General features: G+C 43.0%; 1 protein-coding gene across 4 annotated transcripts in view; it reads right to left on the bottom strand.

The window, feature by feature from the left end:
- Positions 1–5,339: 5,339 nt before the first annotated feature.
- The window catches only part of RNF144B (ring finger protein 144B), a 168,437-nt gene continuing 152,097 nt past the window's right edge, over positions 5,340–21,679 (bottom strand). For all 4 annotated transcript variants that reach the window (XM_047795204.1, XM_047795205.1, XM_047795202.1 and 1 more), the window contains exons 5-8: positions 16,332–16,536; positions 14,299–14,443; positions 10,027–10,116; positions 5,340–9,001 (exon numbers count right to left, since the gene is read on the bottom strand). In XM_047795204.1, coding sequence (XP_047651160.1) covers positions 8,861–9,001; positions 10,027–10,116; positions 14,299–14,443; positions 16,332–16,536 — 581 coding nt within the window. In that variant the 3' untranslated portion in view covers positions 5,340–8,860. The remainder of the gene's footprint in view (positions 9,002–10,026; positions 10,117–14,298; positions 14,444–16,331; positions 16,537–21,679) is intronic.

The following is a 21,679-nucleotide window of genomic DNA, read 5'->3' as shown; positions in this document are numbered from 1 at the left end:
AGGTGAGAAAAACCAAGGTCAAGATAAAATTTTAAATTGTCCAAAGCTAGTCGGGGACTAGTAGAGCTCTGACACTTCCTTCTAGACTTTCATTTCTAGGAAAAAAAAAAAAAACAAAAAAAAACTGGTTAACTGAAATCCATTGCTTTACTGGCCTGACTTGGGTGGAAACACCACGCTGTACTTTAAGCCAGTTCTTGAAAGGAGTTGTCCTTCTTGAATCCAATCCAATCCTGAATCTTCTGAAGGTTTGTTTAGAACGATGGGATCAGGTTTTCCTCTAAGTCCATGTGGGAAAATCTGTCTTATATAAAGACCAAGGGGACCTCCCAAGGCCACCAGACAGAAGCAGGGGTCCTGTTAATACCCTGGCCATGCCGGGCTTTGATGAAACTTAAGATCAACAGCTCCATTGTAGAAAGCTAGATATTGCTCTGAACTTTTTCCTGAGTTTGTGATTTTTCTAGCTGAGGCTATCATGTCTGCTTGGTTTCATGGGGCAGGGAAACAGAACAGCAAAAATTTCAATTTCCTATTGAAAATGACACACGTGTTCCCACTGACCCCTTTAAAATTTAAAATTATGGAAGTCAGAGAGATGCAGCAGAAAAGGATGTCAAAGAGATCTAAATTATAAGGACTTGATGTGGCTTAAAGATGGAGGAGACCACAGGGAAGGCATGAGAAAGAAATGAATTAGGCCAACAAACAGTGATCTTGGTAGAGAATCCCAAGCTCCGAATGAAAACACCTGGACCAATACCTTGATCTTCAGTCCAGGGAGAGGTTGAGCAAAGAACCCTGCTACATAATGACAAACTTGTAATGTAACGAAACGGAGATTCGGGAGTTCCCATTATGGATCAGTGGGTTAAGAATCCGACTAGTATCCATGAGGATGTGGGTTTGACCCCCGGCCTTGGTTAGTGGGTTGAGGATCCCGCATTGCCATGAGCTATGGCGTAGGTTGAAGATGAGGCTCAGATCTAGCGTTGCTGTGGCTGTGGCATAAGCCAGCAGCTGCATCTCTGATTCAACCTCTTGCCTGGGAAATTCCATATACCATAGGTATGGTCATAAAAAGAAAGAAAGGAAAACAGAGATTCATGAATAAAATAATGCTAAGAAGTCCTGGGCTGGCCCATACCAGAAATGGGTTCAAATTCTACCTTTGCCACCAACCTGCTATATGACCATGTGCCATGTTACCTAGTGACTAAGTCTCATCTCCCATTTGTAAATCAGAGGAGGGCATATTAATATCTACTTTCTAGAATAGTATAAAGAGTCAAGGGAAATGTGAAAGATTTTACATACCATAAAGCTTCTTGTATATGAGCATTTTTACCATAAACCACGACCCCCAGAAAAACTCATTATGTTGATATGAATTCTGCATTTTTCTCTTCCATTTTAATTGAGCACAAAGTTAGCTAAATGTTTGCAACCTATTTGCGAAAGAGCAACGTAAAGGAATTTTTAAATCTAAAAAGATAGGAGTTCCCGTCGTGGCGCAGTGGTTAACGAATCCGACTAGGAACCATGAGGTTGCGGGTTCAGTCCCTGCCCTTGCTCAGTGGGTTAACGATCCGGCGTTGCTGTGAGCTGTGGTGTAGGTTGCAGACGCGGCTCGGATCCCGCGTTGCTGTGGCTCTGGCGTAGGCCGGTGGCTACAGCTCCGATTCAACCCCTAGCCTGGGAACCTCCATATGCTGCGGGAGCGGCCCAAGAAATAGCAACAACAACAACAAAAAGACAAAAAGACAAATAAAAAAAAATCTAAAAAGATATATTTACTGAGGAGCTCATTTCTCCCTCAACACACATTGAAGAGCTTGAAATACATTTTGGGAACCCCTCCTCTCTTAGTCCCCTGTTCTCTTTTGGAAATGCTATCTGGCGGCAAATTCACAGCCACAGCACACACAATACAGGGGCTCCCCCTCTGCTGCACTCCTTACAAACAACACTTGGAAGCACTTTGACATTCGTGATCTCATCTTATCCTCCAAATCCTGAGCTAAGACTGATGAAATGATGCTGTGTGATAAACAACTCGCCCCAAACCATACCACCAGTCAAGAGCAAAGCCAGGCCTGGAACTGAAGCCATCTTCTTGCAAACTGGGTGTCTGCCCCCAGCCCCATGCCACCCGGACTGGCAGAGGGCAGAGGGAACAGAGGGTGTCGCCCGCTGGTTCTGTGCCTGGGGTGACACAGGTTGATCGACCTACCCTCTCCCAACACTCTGTTCACGTGCCCTTGTGGTCCAAAGTTCTAGAGCCAGGCTGGATTTTGAGACACACCGTGCAGGGCAGTGTGTGGGTTTCTGGACTTGTTTGCTTTTAGACAAACAAACTGGCTTGGCTTCCGGAAATGAGCTCAGGCAGATGAATTATTACAAGTCTCACGACTCGTCTTGAGAAAACCTTCATGTCCATTTTATTTAAATGTGTTCAATAGCATTAATGTCAACCACCCATCCAGTCCCACCCAAAATAGACAATATACCCTCTCAAGTCATACCAGGTCATTCAGTAGCGACAAGATAAAATGGCTAATGTTAGACTTAGTCTGCTTCTCAGCAAAAGCCTGAATCCTAGTTTTAATACACACACACACACAAATGAAAACTGATAAGACATAAAGGCAGAAAATGGAATTCAAAGCACTTCTTTATATACATCAGAAGTGCATTAAGTTCCTTAATCGGAGCCCCATTTCTTGCTTTTGAAACTGCAAAATGATTGATATTTAATGCTAGAGCACAAATATACTTTAGCGTACAAGCTAGTAATAGTAATAGGGAAGGATGTGGACCTGAGTTAATCACTTTGAGTCTTGATTGTAAACATTAAAAGGAACTGATGACAATGGACCTGTCATCACGGGGGAGAGGTGAACACTGGGGAGAGCTTCTGGTGTCGGCACATTGACCCAGCTCTAATTCTAGTTCCAATGTTAGCAAATCAGAAACGTATCACTGCATTATTCAAGGAATCACCTTTGGTCTCCTGTCTCCTGTCATTCTCCTCTAGCTGAACCCCAAGGAGTGACTGGGGTTGACTCAGGGGTGGCCCTTTGCCCTAGGCGTACTGCCACACATACCAAAACACAGACACTAAATGATTATTTGAAATAATAAACTATTCCCTTACCTATACATTCATTGATAGAGCTATCAGAGAGGAGAACATTCTCTTAGGACTCACAGACATGAGAGTAAAGGCCAGTTCTGGCTTATTAGCTGTGAAAGAACATTAAAGTACTTTCGAGGAGTCAGGCATTCTTTTTCTAGCTGCCACTTATCAGGAGTATGACCCCTGGCAAGCCAGGTACCCAAAACCATTGCTTTCTCTACGAACTTGATCCAGTATCTGCTCCATTTATCTCTTAAGATTGTTCTTAAGTCTTCCTTAAAAAGCATACATGTGGGAATTCCCATTGTGGCTCAGCAGTAACGAAACTGACTACTATCCATGAGCACACAGTTTTGATCCCTGGCCTTGCTCAGTGAATTAAAGATTTGGTGTTGCTGTGGGCCGTGGATGTGGCTCAGATCTGGTGTCGCTGTGGCTGTGGCAGGCAGTTGCAACTCCGATTTGACCCCTAGCCTGGGAATTCCCATATGCCACAAGAGTGGCCCCCAAAAAAGACCAAAAAAAAAAAGCATACATATGGAGTTTCCTGGTGGCATAGTGGGTTAAGGATCTGGCATTGTCACTGCTGTGGCTTGGGTCATAGCTGTGGCATGGGATTGATTGCTGGCCCCAGAACTTCTACATGCTATGGGCGCAGCCAAATTTTTTTTTTTTTTTTTGGCTTTTTAGGGCCGCACCTGCGGCATATGGAGGTTCCCAGGCAAGGGGTCCAATCAGAGCTATAGCTGCCGCCCTAGCCACAGCCACAGCCACTCAGGATCCAAGCTGTGTCTGAGACCTATACCACAGCTCACCACAACGCTGGATCCTTAACCCACTGAGGGAGGCCAGGGATTGAACCCGCAATCTCATGGTTCCTAGTCAAATTCATTTCCACTGCACCACAACAGGAACTCCCCCCAATTTTTTTTAATTAAAAAAAAATTTAAAAATTTAATGAAAAGCATACATAAAATACATACATAAAACACTATAATTGCTATTAAATTATTTGAAGAAATTAATTTCTCATAATGTAGAGCTGGATACTGTCTTTAGGGTCTCGAAAACACCAGATTTATTATCTAACAAATGGAAATAATTGAATTACAGAAAAACATAATTATAATTCTCTTCCAAACTCACTAGATTCGCATTTCACACTGCAGTGAGTTTGCTGGTTAGGGGATTAATTAAAATCACTGCTGTATAAAATGATTCATTCAATAATTCTTTGGGAATGCAAATTCAAGTTCAGCAAGTAATAATTACACTTTAAAAATGAAATCATGTTGACATTCCAGGAGATAATTAAGCAAATTAAGAAACCATAACCCAAAAATGTTTTTAAGCGATCTTACTGATTTCCTCAAAACTGAATGCTTACAAAATGAAATTTGAATAAGTCAGTTATAAACCTTTAGACTCAGGTATCATATTAGAAGCAAAAAGCAATCAGTAAAAAGGCATTGGAATTCCCTGGTGACTCAGTGGGTTAAGGATTTAGCATTGTCACTACTGTGGCTCAGGTTGCCGCTCTGGCATGAGCTGAAAGGTTAGAACTGACCTGAGAGAGCACGGAAGCCAACACGTATTTTACAGAACTAATTCTGATATCTGCCAACTTTTTTTTTTTTTTTGCCTTTTTAGGGCCACCTGTGGCATATGAAGTTCCCAGACTAGGGGTCTAACCGGAGCTCCAGCTGCCAGACTATGCCATAGCCACAGCAACGCCAGATCCTAGCTGCATATGCAATGTACACCACAGCTCACGGCAATGTCAGATCCCTCAACCCACTGAGCGAGGCCAGGGACTGAATTCGCATTCTCATAGATACTAGTCGGCTTCTTAACCCGGTGAGCCACAACGGAAACTCCCCTGGCAACATTTTTTATTAGGATGATCAAAGACCAAAATTACTGGATATTTTTCTGGATAATGATTAATGCCTTGCATTAGTGGTGTGGCATATCACACATGCACAAGAAGAAAGTCTGCAACACTTGAAGACATGACACTTTCTCTTATTTCTTTTAAGAAACAAGGTAGCAAGAGTTATTTCCATATATATTATTGCAGATTTGGGTAATTTTTGTTAATGCTGAACCTAAGATTTAATAGTGACTTGGCTGGATCCTGGATGATAAAATTGAACATGTGTAGAAACACGCAGCATAACAAAAAAATAACACACTTGACTTCCTGCTCCACATTTATTGGGGCCAGAGAGACTAAAACAGCTATTTTCTTCTCGAATACTTGGAAAAATATAATACAACAGCAATTTCTTAAATACATAACAAAACTTTCTGGATTGTGAATCAACATGAGATAGAAGAGCCTATAGATATCAATTGTAACAGCTTTAAAAAATGTCATTCATCTGAGGCATTCTGAAACTGTCTTTAAAGCTACATATAACACATGATTCTATACACATAAAGGCATCCATTCAGGGACCAAAAGTCTTTTAGAAGCACTGTGTAAGAAAGGCTGAAGTAATACATATTTAGATTCAATGTAATTTTTAAGAGACAATTGGGGGGTTCCAAGAAACAGTGATTTACATTCGAATACACATGTAGATTTTCAAACCTGGAGGTGAGATTTTTGTGATACCGGCTACAAGAAAATTCACACTGTGAATTATTTGTTTTTCCAAGGCCTCTTTCAAACTAGAGATTTGAAGTCCAGAGCAAACATCCATGGCATGAACAAACAGGATGCCTAAGATTCTACAATTTGCTTCCATAACATTTTCCCCTTCACTTCCCTACCTAATAACAAGAGAAAAATTCCCACAAGGGGCAACAGCTAGATGTTAGGCCATTACATCCAATGGTGAGTTATTCCATCCAGATAACAACATGGTGATGGATCTGTTTGATTTCTATTTCAAATGGACTATATACTACTCCAAACACACACACACACACACACACACGTTTGCCCTAAGATCCAAACATTACACAGACCCATATTTCTTCCTAGTACAGAAAGAATCACTATGAAAGAACACAGCCAACAAACAGAGGAAGGTGACAAGGTTAAACCCTTTATCTGGCCAATTCTACAAAATGAAAACGTCAGTCTCTGTTATCAAAGTCATCAGCTTTCTCTATTATAAACAAAATCTCTAGACTGGTTTGCATCTTGCCCTTTGATGCACCAGAGATATCTTTGGGTTTTAACCAACCAAGCTGTTCCTGTTGATTCCAACAATCTTACACAGGCCAAGTCGTTGGGCCACTTAAGGAAGAAGTCACCACTTTTCAGGCACTTTTCAACATTTGAAAACTTAAATCCAGTTATTTTAAATCTACTTGACAAACAGGTCCCCTCTCCCCCCAAAAAAAGTAAGCTAATTCTTTTATAGTATCTCTGTGAGAAGACCTTCAGTTTTGCCAAGGAAATAGCATAGATGGATTCTTTCACCTTTACTCCAAATTCAGGAGCTGTGCCTCTGATAACAGCATTTTAGGCTACTTGAAATTGCCCCTGTTTCAAGATTCTTTGTGGAAGCAATCTTGGAGAGTACATTAATGGAAGAGTATATTACCAAGACTGACATTCTTGATTCAAAAGTTCAGTTTCAGCTGAGTTCCTGTGATCCCCTGAGCAGTTATAAATGCCCTGTGCTAATAATGAGGCAGTGTCAGACAAAGCAAATTATTCAAATATATGTACATTTATATTTATACCCACATGAAATATGATGATAGAAGAAAGATACTGATTTTTTCTTCTCTGAAATGTTTAGAGTTTCCAGGGGAAATAAAGACATTCAATATTGAGAAATTTCTAATGAATGATTAAAAATCTTTTTTGGTTGGTTGCCATTCAAAAGTTTTCCCAGAGTTCTCGTCTATGTTTTATACAAACTGTAAATAAAAATGTACACAACCAGATGTATTACACACCAATCAGATAGTAATATGTACACACAAATTAAAGTTCCTTAAATATACACATCCCCGCTTAGAATACAATCCATTACACAGGCAAAGCATCACTCTTTCAAAACAGATCAAGGATAGCAGCAGTTTAATAGGCTAGTTACCCAGCTATCTCAGAAAATATCAGAGGTCCTGACAATTCCTGATGTGGTACCCTTGGCTTCAAAGAGAGCTGTCCACTAACATTTAACACGGTTCTCACGCAGCACCAGGCTACATTGCCAATGGCATTTATGTAATCCTGTCATTAGAGTAAAAGTTACTGTCTTTTCAAAACTCGTTTATTCAAAATCTGACTAAGGGAATAATGGGAAAAATAAGCCACAGTGAGGTGATAAAAACCCAAACTACGTAAGACACACCAAGCATTTACCTTTCATTTCTCAGACATTTTTTGTTGTTTTATCAGTGCCCTGTACATACAAAAAGTACTCTTGATTGCCCTAACAGATGCTGAAAGAACAAAGCTGCTGGGAAGAGAGTTGTTCTGAATTGCATTTGAAACTGTGTAAGTAACTTAATTATCAGTTAGTGTTTTTACAAACTGGGATGGCATGATATCGTACGAAGCACTGTTTTAAAAGCGTTGACACCTTTGGATAACTTATGAACTTAACTGTAACCAAAATTTACATACATAATATGCAAAAAAACCTTTTAAAGTTGATTTATAATAAACCAAATATGAGTCCCAGAAGACAGAATGGCTTTTAAGTAAACATTTATTTTGTGTGTACTCTTGGGTATATCCATGCATGCCCAGTGAATAGAAATTCTAGATAGGCAGCAAGTTATGTGAATTCCAGATATACCTATGGACTTTAATATTCTCTCCTGTTGTATACTTTTAGGTCTAATTCTAAATTTGTTGGGTATATGAACAAAGAGCTCAAGAAAGGCCCCTGTTACCTATGATGAAGATTTTAAACCCTGCCACTCTACCCATACGTCACAGCTACGGGCTGTTCGAAGAAGTTTATCACCCAGGAGAGAGATACTAAATTAGACCAGATTGTTTTACCTGCTCCAGCCCTTTTCTGGGTGCAGTGGGGGGGGGGGGATGACAACCCCTTCTGCACAGCAGTTTCTCCTGCTTAAAGCTGAGATCCCACAAGGAGAAACCTATTGTGTTTCTGCCAACTTACCAGGGCAATGATGGGAACGGCACACACAGTAACCACCAGCAGAGGTAGAACCATCAGAATCAACTCCTAAGAGAAGCAGCCCTCATACAATTCTTACAAGCACTCTAATTCTTAAAAGAATTTCCCCTCAAACAGTCTAATTCTTCCTCTCCTACCAGGGGTTTTCCTCACGCTTCTCAGGGTGGTCAAATCAACACGGAACAGACTCTGGCCTTTCAGTTACCATGTGTGTTGTCGTGGTTGGCAGCACGTTTATTGGACCAAATGTTCTTTCAGGCTCCCTGGATTTGGCGGGAAGTTGCACAGTCCGGCGGGATCCTTTGGCTGATACCATGACGATGTGTTAGTTCCTCCCCATCACCCCAAGGCTTCCCAACATGCTCCACAGACACAGCCTGGACTGCTGAACCTGGTCCTCTTTACATGGGCACACCCCCCCACCCAGTGCTTGGCCTTTCTGGATCCTGAAGGCGGGGAGGCAAGTTCAAGGTCTGGACATAGAGGCACTTCCAAAGTTTGGCAAGGAGGAGGAGGAAGCGAGTTCGCTAAGTGGGGTTTTATCACTGTGTGGTCTCGTATAACCCAGGCATCTGTGGCACGTGGACACGAACAGAGATCTTTAGGTTGTGGATGGGTCGTGCTTTTTCTTCTTGCCCCGGCAGGATTTGCAGATGCAACAGATTATACACGGGGAAGCCAGAAGCAGCAAGGGTGAAGTCACCAAGGCAATGATGCCCAGCCCCACCAGAATCCCGACCACCTGGAAATGGAGAAGAAAAGCCTATTCCAGCAATTAAGTCTTCCTAAGTGTACATTCTACCACCATCCATGGACTGTCTACCCCCCTCCCCAATTCGTATGATGGTGTTTGGAAGTGGGGGCCTTAGGGAATTAGACATGAGGGTGGTGTCCTCATGATGGGATGGAGGCCCTTATCAGAAAAGACTCCGGAGATCTTGTTTCTTCTCCCTCCACTCTCTGCGTGTGAGGACACAGAATGAAGAAGGCCATCTCTAAACCGTGCTCCTCACCAGAACCCAACCATACTGGCACCCTGACCTCAGAGGTCCAGTCTTCAGGACCATGAGAAATACATTTCTGCATGGGCCACCCAGGCTGTGGTAATTTGTTACAGCAGCCTGCACTGACTAAGACACCAATGCAGGCACATAAAGCAGTTACAATTATGGGACTTTTTAGCCAGTGCCCAGCAATGGCCTGAACTGGATATAAATCAGGGAGATAGCACGGACTAAACTGAAGCGTGATCAGAAATTGGTGCTGGCTCTCTCGCTAACGAGTTTCCTCTACTGTCTCAGAGGCACAGTAACAGTGGCTCCCAGGCTATCCACACTGACTCCCTCAAAAGGAACGTGGCCTTTAATAAATATGAAACCCAATTAAAAATAAACCAGGACTCCCTCTGAACCTGTTGTGTGAACATACAATATGTACAGAGGAATCCAGGCCCCCACAGGGGCTCAGGGGTTTTAGAGCACTGCCTCTCATAGCTAATATGCCCCCCAGGGCTTTAGCAAAGTCATTCTGGCCCTTTTCTTCAGAAGGAAAGAGCAACTGCCTTCATTCTCCTGGTCAGTGGCTGCTCTGGGGCCCTGCCTTCTCCTCTAGGAGACTGTGCTCATGAATTAACTTCGGGCTCAGAACTCCCAGAACCTCTCAGGCTGGGATGGGTATGCAGGCAATAGAGTGGGGAGGATGCATAGGTGAGCTTTTAAAGCCATTCTTAGTCTGGTTGCTCTCAGGCTCCTTTCAAGGTCACGGTACCTGCGTTCTGTTCCACATCACCGAGGCTCTGGAGTGGCCGAGCTTATTCCTACACGGCCCTTTGTCATAATGTCTGAGGAAAATGTCATTCTGCAAAGCAAAGAGAGAGGTTTTGGTAAACATGCAGTTTTGAGTTGAGAGATGGGTACTAATAACCACACCGGATCCCCTCGGGGGGAGCAGGGGCTTCCTGGTGATATTAATGACCGCCTCTAGGAAAGCCAAGCCCACCATCTCTAGACAGTATCTCAGTAGTTTTATAAATCACCATGTGAAAACAGATTATAGTCACTGAGACTCTTGATTGATTCTAAGTAAGATTAATGACCTGACCAGTGATCTTTAAAAGGAAGCTCTAGCAGAAGGCGGTTATGGAATGAAGAGTACCAGGAATGAGGTGCCTAAAGGCTGCTATGGTAAAGCAGCTGAAATGACATGCCACTGGCTGAGATGGACAGGAGGCAAGCACAGTAACTAACCACATGGTGAAACAGGGAAGAGAAACCACAGACAAGGGAGAAGCACTGGATAGAAGGCAGTGGCTTTGTTGAGGGAAATGACAACAGAGAGATGGATTTTATCAGGAAGATGATGGCTACAGTCTGGATGTATTGAACTTGAAGGATACTTGAGACATCCAAACAGTACTACTGGTCAAAAGGCAGCTGATTACAGAGATCTGGATCTGGGGGTTAAAGACTTGGGAAGCAGTGTCCTTGGGTTAAAGAAACCCGAGAGGTAGATAAGATGACCCAGCAGAGAGTGCAGACTGAGAAGTGAAGAGGCTGCTGAACAGCAACATTTAAGAATGGGCTACGGAAGAGCCTGGAAAAGAAATGGAGGAGGGAAACCAGAAGAGATGGTAGCACTGGAATGAGGTGGTCAAGATGTCAAGGCAGCAGAGAATCCAGGTAGGATGAGGGCTGAAGTATCCATTGGATTTTCTGCAAAAGACATTCCTCAAAGCCGCGGGAGAACGCAGGTATGACTAGGGGGCAATCTGGGTACATTGCAATGTTTGGAGGGTCAGTAGCTAGAGGTGATTATGCCTTTTTGAGGGTTGGTTTCTAAAGGAAGGAGAGAAAGAGAAGGGCAGTAAGGGAAAGACAGAGGCTTGAGAAAAGTGTTCCTTGCTGTTAAATGGGACACAGTTGAATGCGTGGGTATGTCAGAGAGTAGAGAATGGTAGTTGAAGTCACAGGAGAGGAGAGATAACTGAAGAGGACAAGTCTTGGAGGTTCCCAAGGCAGAAAATGAACACCGTCTCCTTCTCTGAAACAGCAGGAATGAGAATCAAAGCAGGAAACAAACCCAATTCCCCACCGCAAATCTTAAAATCACCCTTTGTGACGTCAGTCTCAGGCTTGGCTTTTGGACAATCACCCTTCTCCAAGACCCATGCTCTAAAACTTTCCTGTAAACAAAGAGCAACACTGCCATCTTACATGGAACACTTGTCTACAGAAAAACATCATTACCAGCAAGCCCATGCCTCCCGGCAAAAAACTGAGAAAAATGAGATCTCAAAACACAGTGACCAGAAGAAGATGCTATGCATCTAGCAGTTTAACATCTGTACCATTTCACCTCACGCGCCAGAAGAGCACAAGTGACAGAACGCTGTGTTCTTTGTAACACCATACCCAAAACACATTTCAGCCAAAAGACAGAGTGATGGGGTACCCATGTTTACTCCCTTACTCTCATGCCTCTTAAAAAGAACCTCATGGGCTCAGTCTCCTTGTGGATACGAATCCAATTAATATTCTGGTTAAACATTAAGGAAAACAAAAGAAGATTTCTTTCTTTTGTAAAGCACGAGGGGTGTAGAATCATGAGTCATACCCTCATCCAGAGTGTCACACCGTTGGAATTAGAATAGGTCTCAAATATCAAACATAATTATAATTCAAGGGGTTGTGATACATAGAACGATTTAAAAAGAATTGAAAACATATTTTCCAGCCTGAGCTGCTGACCTTCCAGAATCTAAAATGTCTCTTTTCTCCGCCTGACGCATACCTCTTCTTGAAACACTGACGTCAGCTCATTATAGCTCTTACTCATGGATGTCAGCCTAAATAACTTCTCTAATTTTCAGTTAAAAATCAGGTATGCGAGGAGTTCCCACTGTAGCACAGTGGGTTAAAAATCTGGTGTTGTCTCTGCAGTGGCTCAGGTCACTGCTGAGGTGGTGAGTTTCAGCCCTGGCCCAGCATAGTGGGTTAAGGACCCAGCGTGGCCGCAGCTGTGACACAGGTTGCAGCTATGGCTCAGATTTGATCCCTGGCCCAGAGAACTTCCATATGTTGTGGGTGTGACCACAAAAAAATACAATAAAATAAAAGCAGGCATGTGGAGGTCAGCAGGCATCCTATGTTACATGTACCCACGGGCTGAACATGTATAATACAAAAGCACTACACAAATGGCCTACAAATTGAAGCAAACTAAGCAATTAAAATGAAAAGGTGAGAAAAGAATGGCCACCCAACCAACCATGACAGAAGGCTTCCATTGATACGAACCTATTTTACGGGTCCAAGTTGCCAAAGTAGGGAACATCTATAAACAACATGTGCTACCCCAAGCTGTAAACCACTGGAAAACAAAAGAATTCTCACCAATCCTTCACATCTTTTAACTCCAAGGTTACCATTTTAACTCTGAGGTTACCATTAACCTCAGCCCTGGACTGAATGGAACTGCACCAGAAATGGATAAGACACGCTTTATGAATGGTGGGGGGGGGGGGGATAATTAGACCAGACCCCCCCTCTGTGCGTGTGTGTTTGTGGGTGTGTGTGTGTGTGTGTGGGTGTGTGTGTGTGTGTGCTTAGGGCCGCACCCACAGTATATGGAAGTTTCCAGGCTAGGGGTCGAATCAGAGTTGCAGCTGCCAGCCTACACCACAGCCACACCAGATCCAAACCATGTCTGAGACCTATACCACATCTCACAGCAACCCTGGATCCTTAACCCAGTGAGCAAAGGCAAGGATCGAACCTGCATCCTCAGGGATACTAGTCAAGTTCGTTATAGCTGAGCCACAATGGGAACTCCTAGACCAGACCCCTTTATGTGGGTAGGGAACCCTGAGAGAACAGTAGCCATCCTGCTGTCATGCCAATGAGCAAGACAGTAATTAGGAGATGCCACTGATTTGAATGGCTTTTTTCTTTAAATTCCAAAAGAACAATCTAGTGCTGGTGGGCAGAATAACGGCTCCCCTAGAGACATCAATGGCCTGTTTCCCAGAACTTGTGAATAATTTACCTTACGTGGCAGAAGGGATTTTGCAAGTGTGATTCAAGATGTTGAGATGATTATCCTGTGATGTCTGGATGGGTCTAATCTAATCACATGGATCCTTCACGTCCGAGAGGCTTTCCCAGCTACTGTCAGAAGGAATGACTTTGGAAGCTATGACTATGGAAGAAGGGTCAGAGAGATGTGACACTGCTGTCCCTGAAGACAGGGGAAAGAAGCCACACAAGCCAGGGAGTGTAGGCGGCCCCTGGAAACTAAAACAGGCAAAGAAATGGATCCTCTCCTAGAGCCACCAGAAAGAATGGAGACCACAGGACACCTGATTTTAATCCAGTGAGATCCATATTAGACCTTCAGTGGACAGAACTAACAATAATAAATTTGTGTTGTTCTGGAGTTCCCGTCGTGGCGCAGTGGTTAACGAATCCGACTAGGAACCATGAGGTTGCGGGTTCGGTCCCTGCCCTTGCTCAGTGGGTTAAGGATCCAGCGTTGCCGTGAGCTGTGGTGTAGGTCGCAGGCGCGGCTCGGATCCCACGTTGCTGTGGCTCTGGCGTGGGCCAGTGGCTACAGCTCTGATTGGACCTCTAGCCTGGGAACCTCCATGTGCCACGGGAGCGGCCCAAGAAATGGCAAAAAGACAAAAAAAATAAATAAATACATAAATTTGTGTTGTTCTAAGCCACAAGTTTGTGGTAACTGGTTACAACACCAAGATAAAACTACTACACTAACAGTCCTTTATGTAATGAGACCATGCCCCAAAGCAGGAAATGTCCCTAAAACAAAAGCTTGCCTTGTTAAGGTGACACACCTCAAGTAATCAAAGAGAGGTATCTAGCCTAGTGGGCTCAGGAAGAAGTCTCACAACGAAAAACAAAGTTCTTTGGCAGCACAAAAACAGGCTCAATATTTTGAAAGGAAAGCCCGGCAGATCCTAGCTGTCACACAGATACGACACGGAGAAGGACCAGGGAGGAGACCCTTCTGGGTGGCACTTACATCCAGATTCTGGAGGCAGTACCAGCAAAACGTGTGCTTGCAGTTCTTACACATCATCTGAGCACAGCCTTCGTTGCGTTCGATATAAACCCGGCACACTGGGCACTGCTTAATGGGGGCTTCTGCCTCTGTCCCAAAGAGGGTCCTGGAAACAAAATGAATGAGAAATTAGAGCGTAGGGATCGAGGATGCTGTCTGACTTTTTTAAAAAGCTAGGACCACAGGGTGTACACTAACCAGAGCTATGGGAAAAGTGGGCTGAATCAAACAGTTAAATTTGAGACTCAAGTTTATGGTCATCAACTGAACTCGCAGGGCTTCTGATGAGTAGGAGTGAACTCTTTGCTCTCTGTGCTTAATTCACTTTCCAGGAAAAGGGCAGGGGTAAAAATAGGAGAGACGAGATGATGTGTTGTTCAGATAACTCAAAACGAAAAAAAAGAGCCCTAATTTATTTATCTTTGGCTTTGAGGGAATTACATAATTATATTTTCCACAGCTGACTGAATTCATTGTTTTGCCAAATTAGCTCTTCCTTCCTGAGCCCACACTGTCGGAATAAAAATACCAGAAGTCTGCCACACGGCAGCAAAGCTAGCTCAGGATCGATTGGGGGGCAAAGATCATTGATCTCATGATCTGTTCAAGTCAACAAGGGGAGAGGATTAGAGGGAGTCAATCATCAATACTTTAAAATAAATTCCCAATATCACTGAAAAGACCTGCTCGGAATAGGTGACTAAGCCCTCAAGGCTCACAAGCTCAAGGGGCACAGAAAATAAGTGAACGGATTGAGGTGGAGGGAGGGCTGGGGGGACCCAGAGCACAGGGTTGCATTTTAGCCACTGTTCATCAAAACCACCACCCAGCACAATAGTGACACCAGGTTTGCAAAGTGTTGTCAAACCTAGGATCGAATTTGCTGCTCCTAATAACCTCATACAGCAGTAGGACAGCTACCATTTTCATTCCTGTCTCTCTCTCTCTCTCTTTTTTTTTTTCCCATATAGAGAAACAGACTCACAGAGGCTGCGTGACTTGCATGAGGTCGCAAGAGCCCAAATGACAACATCAGAACTCAATCGTTCTTGCCTCTGGGATCGTTCCACTGTCCTGTGAATCCTGGGGACCTTACGGTGTGGCAGTGAAAATGTAGCCGGTACTGACTGAGCAGGCACATGCCTGCCATGTGTGTCAGCTCTTTTTCTCCTCTTGATTTGTTTGGTCTGGGATTCAAGCTCAGCATCACAGCCAGGTAGCATGACTGTTCCTGGAGAAGGGTGCTCCACACTCTGAGGGCACTGGGGGATTAAGCCAACAGGGTGGCAACAGTGGTGTTTCTGTTCTTGCTCATGCAGAACAGCCACAGCCTCAAGCAAAGCAAGGGATCAAGCACAAAGGTCTCTCACTCTGGGCTCTGCTCCTGCCATAAAAACCCTCCATCCTGCAAGGGAGAGAGTGAATTACTTCCCAAGCTAACATCTCAACCTTGGCACCATTTTTTCAGAGCATAAAGTATTTTCCTCTAGGATGCATGAATTTTTAGCAGTGTGTCACACTAAAGGCTGTTTCTTCTCTTGCAGTGTTCCTCTTGATAGGACTGGCACACCTCACAAGCTGGCAACTGAGTCAGGTCAGAAAATTATTTCTGCGCCTTCGCAAGCAGGAAGAACCAGGTGTATCCACTGTGGGCGGCTATGGTACCCAAGCAAATGGCTGTGGACAAGCCATGACATCCTGCTGAGAACCAGCAGACCATATGCCTCCTACCTAAAGAGAAATCAAAATTCATACAGACTCTAACTTCAGTAGTATCTGGAAGATTCTCTGGGGGTAAATAACTAAAATTCCTTTGGAAATGCTTATTTGGTTATTCTTTGTTAACAACCTACCAATTCGGAGACACTTCTCAGGAAAGTTCCACAGGGAAATAACTCATCTTGAAATTCCATCACAAGGTAACTCCTCCTCCAAGCAACATATTTCTTCCAAGAATATGGGTGAATAATCCCAAAGAAAGTTTTCTTTCTTACCCATGCTCTGTTGGCAGGACCACAGGCTGACTCTCTTTACAGGAGACCTCTGCGTGCCAAGCATCCTTGCAACATGAGCAGAACTTCAGGTGGCAAGAAGGACATTCCACCAGCACCGGCTGTCCTGGGTCACTAGATGCAACAGGGCACACTGTCTGACAGTCTGCAACAGGACACCACGTTCTGCAGGGGTCCAGGTGAACTTCTAAAGCGTAAAGAAAGAAAATGTGACAGTCTGTCTGTCATTCAAGCTTCAGGCTTTCTCCCCTCCATTTATTCTCTGCTATAGGCTAATGTTTTGGGAAGCTAAATACAACCAAGGGCGATGGGGCTGCTCTTGGTCTTCACAATGGGTCCAAACCTGCAAGATCACTCGGCCCTGCCACACTTCTCAAAGGAGGTACTCATGGGACAGGCCACCGCTGTCCTTACGAATGGATAAGGAGTCTTCTCGCTAACTAAAATTTGCCACTCTTTGGGAATATTCCTCACCTTTCAACACTCGAAATAGGCAAAAACCTCAAGTGTCTTTTTCAATTATTTTGAGTACTCTTTTGGAGAAAAATTGGACACGAAGAACACACCAAAGATTTTGTCCTTTCGGGCACTGAGAAATAGATATGAGGTTTCTTCTGTCGTTTAGAGAGAAATAATAGGACAAGGAAAAAATCAAATCGTTTGGGGACCATGCAGTGTCTGGTGTGGCTTAGCCAAGAAGTCAGATTAGCTGTCAATTTGGATATTCCTCTGCCCTACCAAAGGGCTGCTTAAGGGTAATTTGTAAAAGAGCCACATGGTCCAAAAAAAAAAGAAAAAAAAAAAGAAAAGGTAGAGACCTTCACAGACCATAAAATGATCGTCATACACCACACTGGGTAGATCCGAATGGCACGCAAAAAAGAAAACAGAGTGGAGGGTGGATGACCGTCTTTCGAGCATTTACACATCTTGTTCAGTTTTCCATTTTCTAGGCGATAAAAGACCCCGTGTTCTTGTCCTACGACATGACCTTTCATGGAGAAATGTCAGGTGAAAAGTGATGTTACTTGAGGGGTAGAGTAGCCCGTTTTTCTCTAAACCACTACCTTCTGCAAATTTTGAAAACTGACAAAATTATCATTTCAAACCTCTTAAGGCTTGTAATTCTTGGAAAGTCCATGCAGAAAGCAAACAAACTGAAAGGGTGGTGCAAAAAGGAAATGAAAGTATTGAGTATGAGCTTAGTTTTAAAGGTAATAATTTCTACCAATTCAGTATCGGGGAGAAAACAGGGACCAGATATCTACTCATTTAAACCAATGACTTCTCGCAAACAGAGCCCCCTTCACCCATCAGCCTCCCCTTTTAAATAATTTCAATAAAAAGAAAGTACTGCTAGTTAGAATCGCAAGATTAAAGCCTGGAGAAATGTCCAGCCATCCAGGAGATACCCATAGTAGCAAAACAATACTGTTTGTTTATGTAACTTTCTGGGGGGGCGGGGGCGGGGGGGCGCCCACAGATCTCTTTCACACCAGTGCTTGAGCTTGTCCAACAGCTTTTAAATACTGCTCTGGTTATGTAAAAGACACCTGCCAAAGATGGTGTGCTGTATATTCTTGATAAACCATTAAAAACACAGTAAATGACAAATTGGGGTTGGGGAGGGGGATGGCTGGGGTCAATTTAGCCAAACTTGTGAAAATCCTGTTTTATATTTCCGTGTTAAAATCAAGAGCAAAGTAAGGAAACAAGGAGTGAAGGATAGAGGGTTGAATTTCTCTTACTGGATGGAGATGCAGATGGGACTGCAAGAATTTATCCCTTATATACTCAAATAGCCTAAGTTGACTGTAGAAATTCATGAAGGACAATCTTTGGGAAGAAAAGGTACCCTGGTGTCCCTGGGCCTGGAGACACAAAGAATACTTCCTTAATTTGTTTTTCTTTCTGTTTTTATTTTTTATTCATGACAGAGACCCCTCAGCTCAAATGTACATGATCTACTCTTCCCATTGAGTAGCTATTAATTTGGTTAGAATTGAGAGAGAGAAGCCTTTGGAACTGTTACACTGGTAAGAACCAGATGACACTGAGTAAACATCACTTCTGTTTTTGAAGGTTTTCTTTTCTTTTTTCTTTTTTTTTTATAGCTAAGGATTTTTAAAAATCACATTGAGGTCTATAATTTAGAACCATAAATAAGCAGCCAATGTACATATGGTTTTGATCTGAAAGATTTCCAGCTTTTATCCAAGTAATGCAAAAGGAAAGATCTACACATATAATAAGGCAGTCCAATTTTACAAGGAGCTAAGTGAGCAGAGGGAAGAGTTACAGGAGATAATGTGGGAACAGTCAGGAAGGGCCAGATCGCAGATTATGATGATAAGCCCTAAACGTGATGAGATGCCACTGGAGGAGAAGGCATTTTAATCAGGGGAGTGCCATGATCTGATTTCCACTTACTAAAGATTATTCTGGCAACTATAAGAAGAAAGGCTGGTAGTAGAACAAAGGAGCAGCAGAGAGCTCTGTTAGGAGGCCACTGCAGCGGTCTAATCCAAGACGATACATGTTAGAAGCAGAAGTTCTGATAATTTAGAGCATACTTTGAAGGTGAAAACTGTCCAGATTTCCTGGCAGAGAGGCAGTTGGATGCAGTCATGCCAGGTGACAACTACAGGCCTAGAAAGGTACCTGGAAAGTAGTATTCGTTGACTAAAGGAGGGAAGCAACATCAAAGAAATATAAGAAACAGGATCTGTAGGTCAATGCCCTATGGCAATAAAAGATAATGATAGCATCTCTGGTAAGGTTCTACATTGTTCAGCTCTGCCTTCAGATATTTCCAGGGAACAGAAACAACTATCCAGAGATATTTCTGTAGGGGCATCTTGGGGTCTCTTGGAGAAGAGTTTCCCCCAGTGGAACAGAGATCAAGACCTACGAGTCTGACCAGGTTACACTGATAAGGTATCTGAGTACAGTACAGCATCTGTCCTTCCAGTTGTCCTTCAGCCCAGCTCCCAGAAGAGCAGCTCCAAGTAAAAGTCCACTGCATCTAAAAGACTTGTTGGCTTCCTTAAAAAATTATTACAATTCCAACACGCCATGAAGAGCACAGTTTTGCTTTCTATACCTGAAGTAACACAGGGTCCCCCAAGTGGGGCCTAAAGCCAGCGTGGTAGAAAAGGGGAAAATGCTGAGGAGGCATCAGACCTTGGCAGCCCTGGCAGCTCACAGGACCTGCCAGAATCCAAGCCAAAAAGGAACAGATTAATGGACAGCAGGTGGGAGCCAAATGGCAATCTCATCAGCAAGTGCTGTCTTCTCCTCACTCTCTCATCTACCCCAACCTTCTGAGAGGAGTCTGAAGGGAAGGAGAGCCCCCAGGCTTAGTGGGGGACTTTCTAAAATGCTTTTTATTACTATTATTGAGAAGTCAATTCTACCTCCTGGCTTGTGGCCTGGGAAACAGAGTGATTATGTAGATAAACCAAATGCACGCTTATCCAAACATTTAAGGTTTAGTTTCTTCCTCCTTCCAATTTCTATTTCAAAGATGAAGAAAACAATGAACTGGTGCCCATTCAACTAATTTCTCCTGTATCGGCAGTGGTGCAAGTCTGCTTGTAGCTTTGAGATGGGGAAAAACTCGGAAGTCTAGCAAAAGAGAATAGTGCCCCCGGCACTTTTAACATGAACGGAATTTAAAAGTGATTGTCTGTAACATACTTAAATCGGAGACAGACAGGTCACAGACCTGAGCTGGAATTTACTTATGAAAATTAGAGTTGATTACTGAAGTAAAGCCCCATGACTCTCTGATCTTCAGACTCTGCTTGTTCATGTAAATTATGCAAGGCAGGAAATGCTATTTAAAGCTATTCTGTGCTCTGACAATTATTAGGAAATAGAAACACTCCAAGAAAATAAAACCGCCATGAAACATAAAGACCACATCTGACCCCAATAACTTCTTTCAATTTTCAAAAAACTAACTGGAGACCCTTGGTTTTCCCACCTGGAACTATCAGCATTCGATACGGCAGAGCTTGCTTTTTATTCTGTTATACATTTTCTCAACTACTATGAGAAGTTTTTCTGCCATTTTCTACCATTGTGAGGCTGTTCCAAAAAAGACATCGTGTACATTTTTTATGATTGTGGGAAATACCATGCACTCAAGCTAATTTGATTATCAGCTGAAATAAATCAAACTGTTTTAACTTTTATGACCTGCTGCATTTTTAATTATGCCAAAATTAATTTGCTTTCTGCTATCTCAAAGAACAAAGGTCTTCTGCAGATGGTTAAAATGCAATTAAACTGAACTGATTGGAATTAACATCTGCTAGCGTAAACATACCCGAACAGAAGTGGCCATCAGCAGAGGGGCTGCTCTCAAGACAGTTGATGAGAACCACAAAATTTCAAGCTTGGAAACAACTTTTGAGGTTATCTGGTCTAAAACTGTTGTACTGAGCCTAAAAGAAGTAGAGAGTTGGCATAACTCATGGTTAGGTAGTATATGAAGGGATCACGCATTTTTTACTCCTAGAGTATCATTATTTATGTAAAAATCAGGTAATTAAACATATTTTAAGCGCCCCTATCACCACGGGAATCTTTTCTCTTTCAAGCAGAAACTGAATGCTCCATCTCAGCAAGTCATAATCCTCTTGAAGCTGGTCCGAGAAGGTGGATTCACGCTTTGAGTAAGAATATACACATGAAGGAAACTGATATAATAGGTGGTGTAAGGAATCTGCCTAGATTATTAAGTTTCTATAAAACTCTAGAATCTAGGACACAAAGGACGGAAACACAGTGAAAAAGACTTGAGTTACGATGAAAAGTAAACAGATTGATATTATTGTGCACTCAGGCCAAGGTCTGATCTGGATTCTGGAAGATGCTTCCTTAGTTTAAAAGACTGGGGACAAGATTCGAGGGTGCAATGACAACAACCAGAAGAATAACAATAACGGCAGTAATAATTCATCGAAGGCACACTGTGACATAGACAATATGAACTCATTTATTCTCTACAACAGCTCCAGGACAATCATTCCATCACTATCCCCATTTTGTTGATGAGGAAATGGAAGTGCAGACAGGACAAGGCAAAGGCTTATGAACACTGTGCCTCTAATTCAGGTCCCCTTTAGAAACCTCATCCAACTTGCTAATAAAGGTCTTTTCTTGCAGACACTTCAGTTTTTCAGAGGAGAGCTGAAACATCTAGAGCGCACGCTGTTTGAGATTTAAAATTGATCAGCAAAAAAGAACTAGATGGTAAAGCTGAAGCAGTGTGAAGCCAAGGAGAAAGTGTTACTATCAGAAAGCACAGAAGAGCTGGGGAA

Source organism: Phacochoerus africanus, chromosome 9, assembly GCF_016906955.1.
Source record: "Phacochoerus africanus isolate WHEZ1 chromosome 9, ROS_Pafr_v1, whole genome shotgun sequence".
NCBI lineage: Eukaryota > Metazoa > Chordata > Mammalia > Artiodactyla > Suidae > Phacochoerus > Phacochoerus africanus.
The sequence above is the reverse complement of the archived record's forward strand: the minus strand, read 5'-3'. Positions and strand labels throughout refer to the sequence as shown.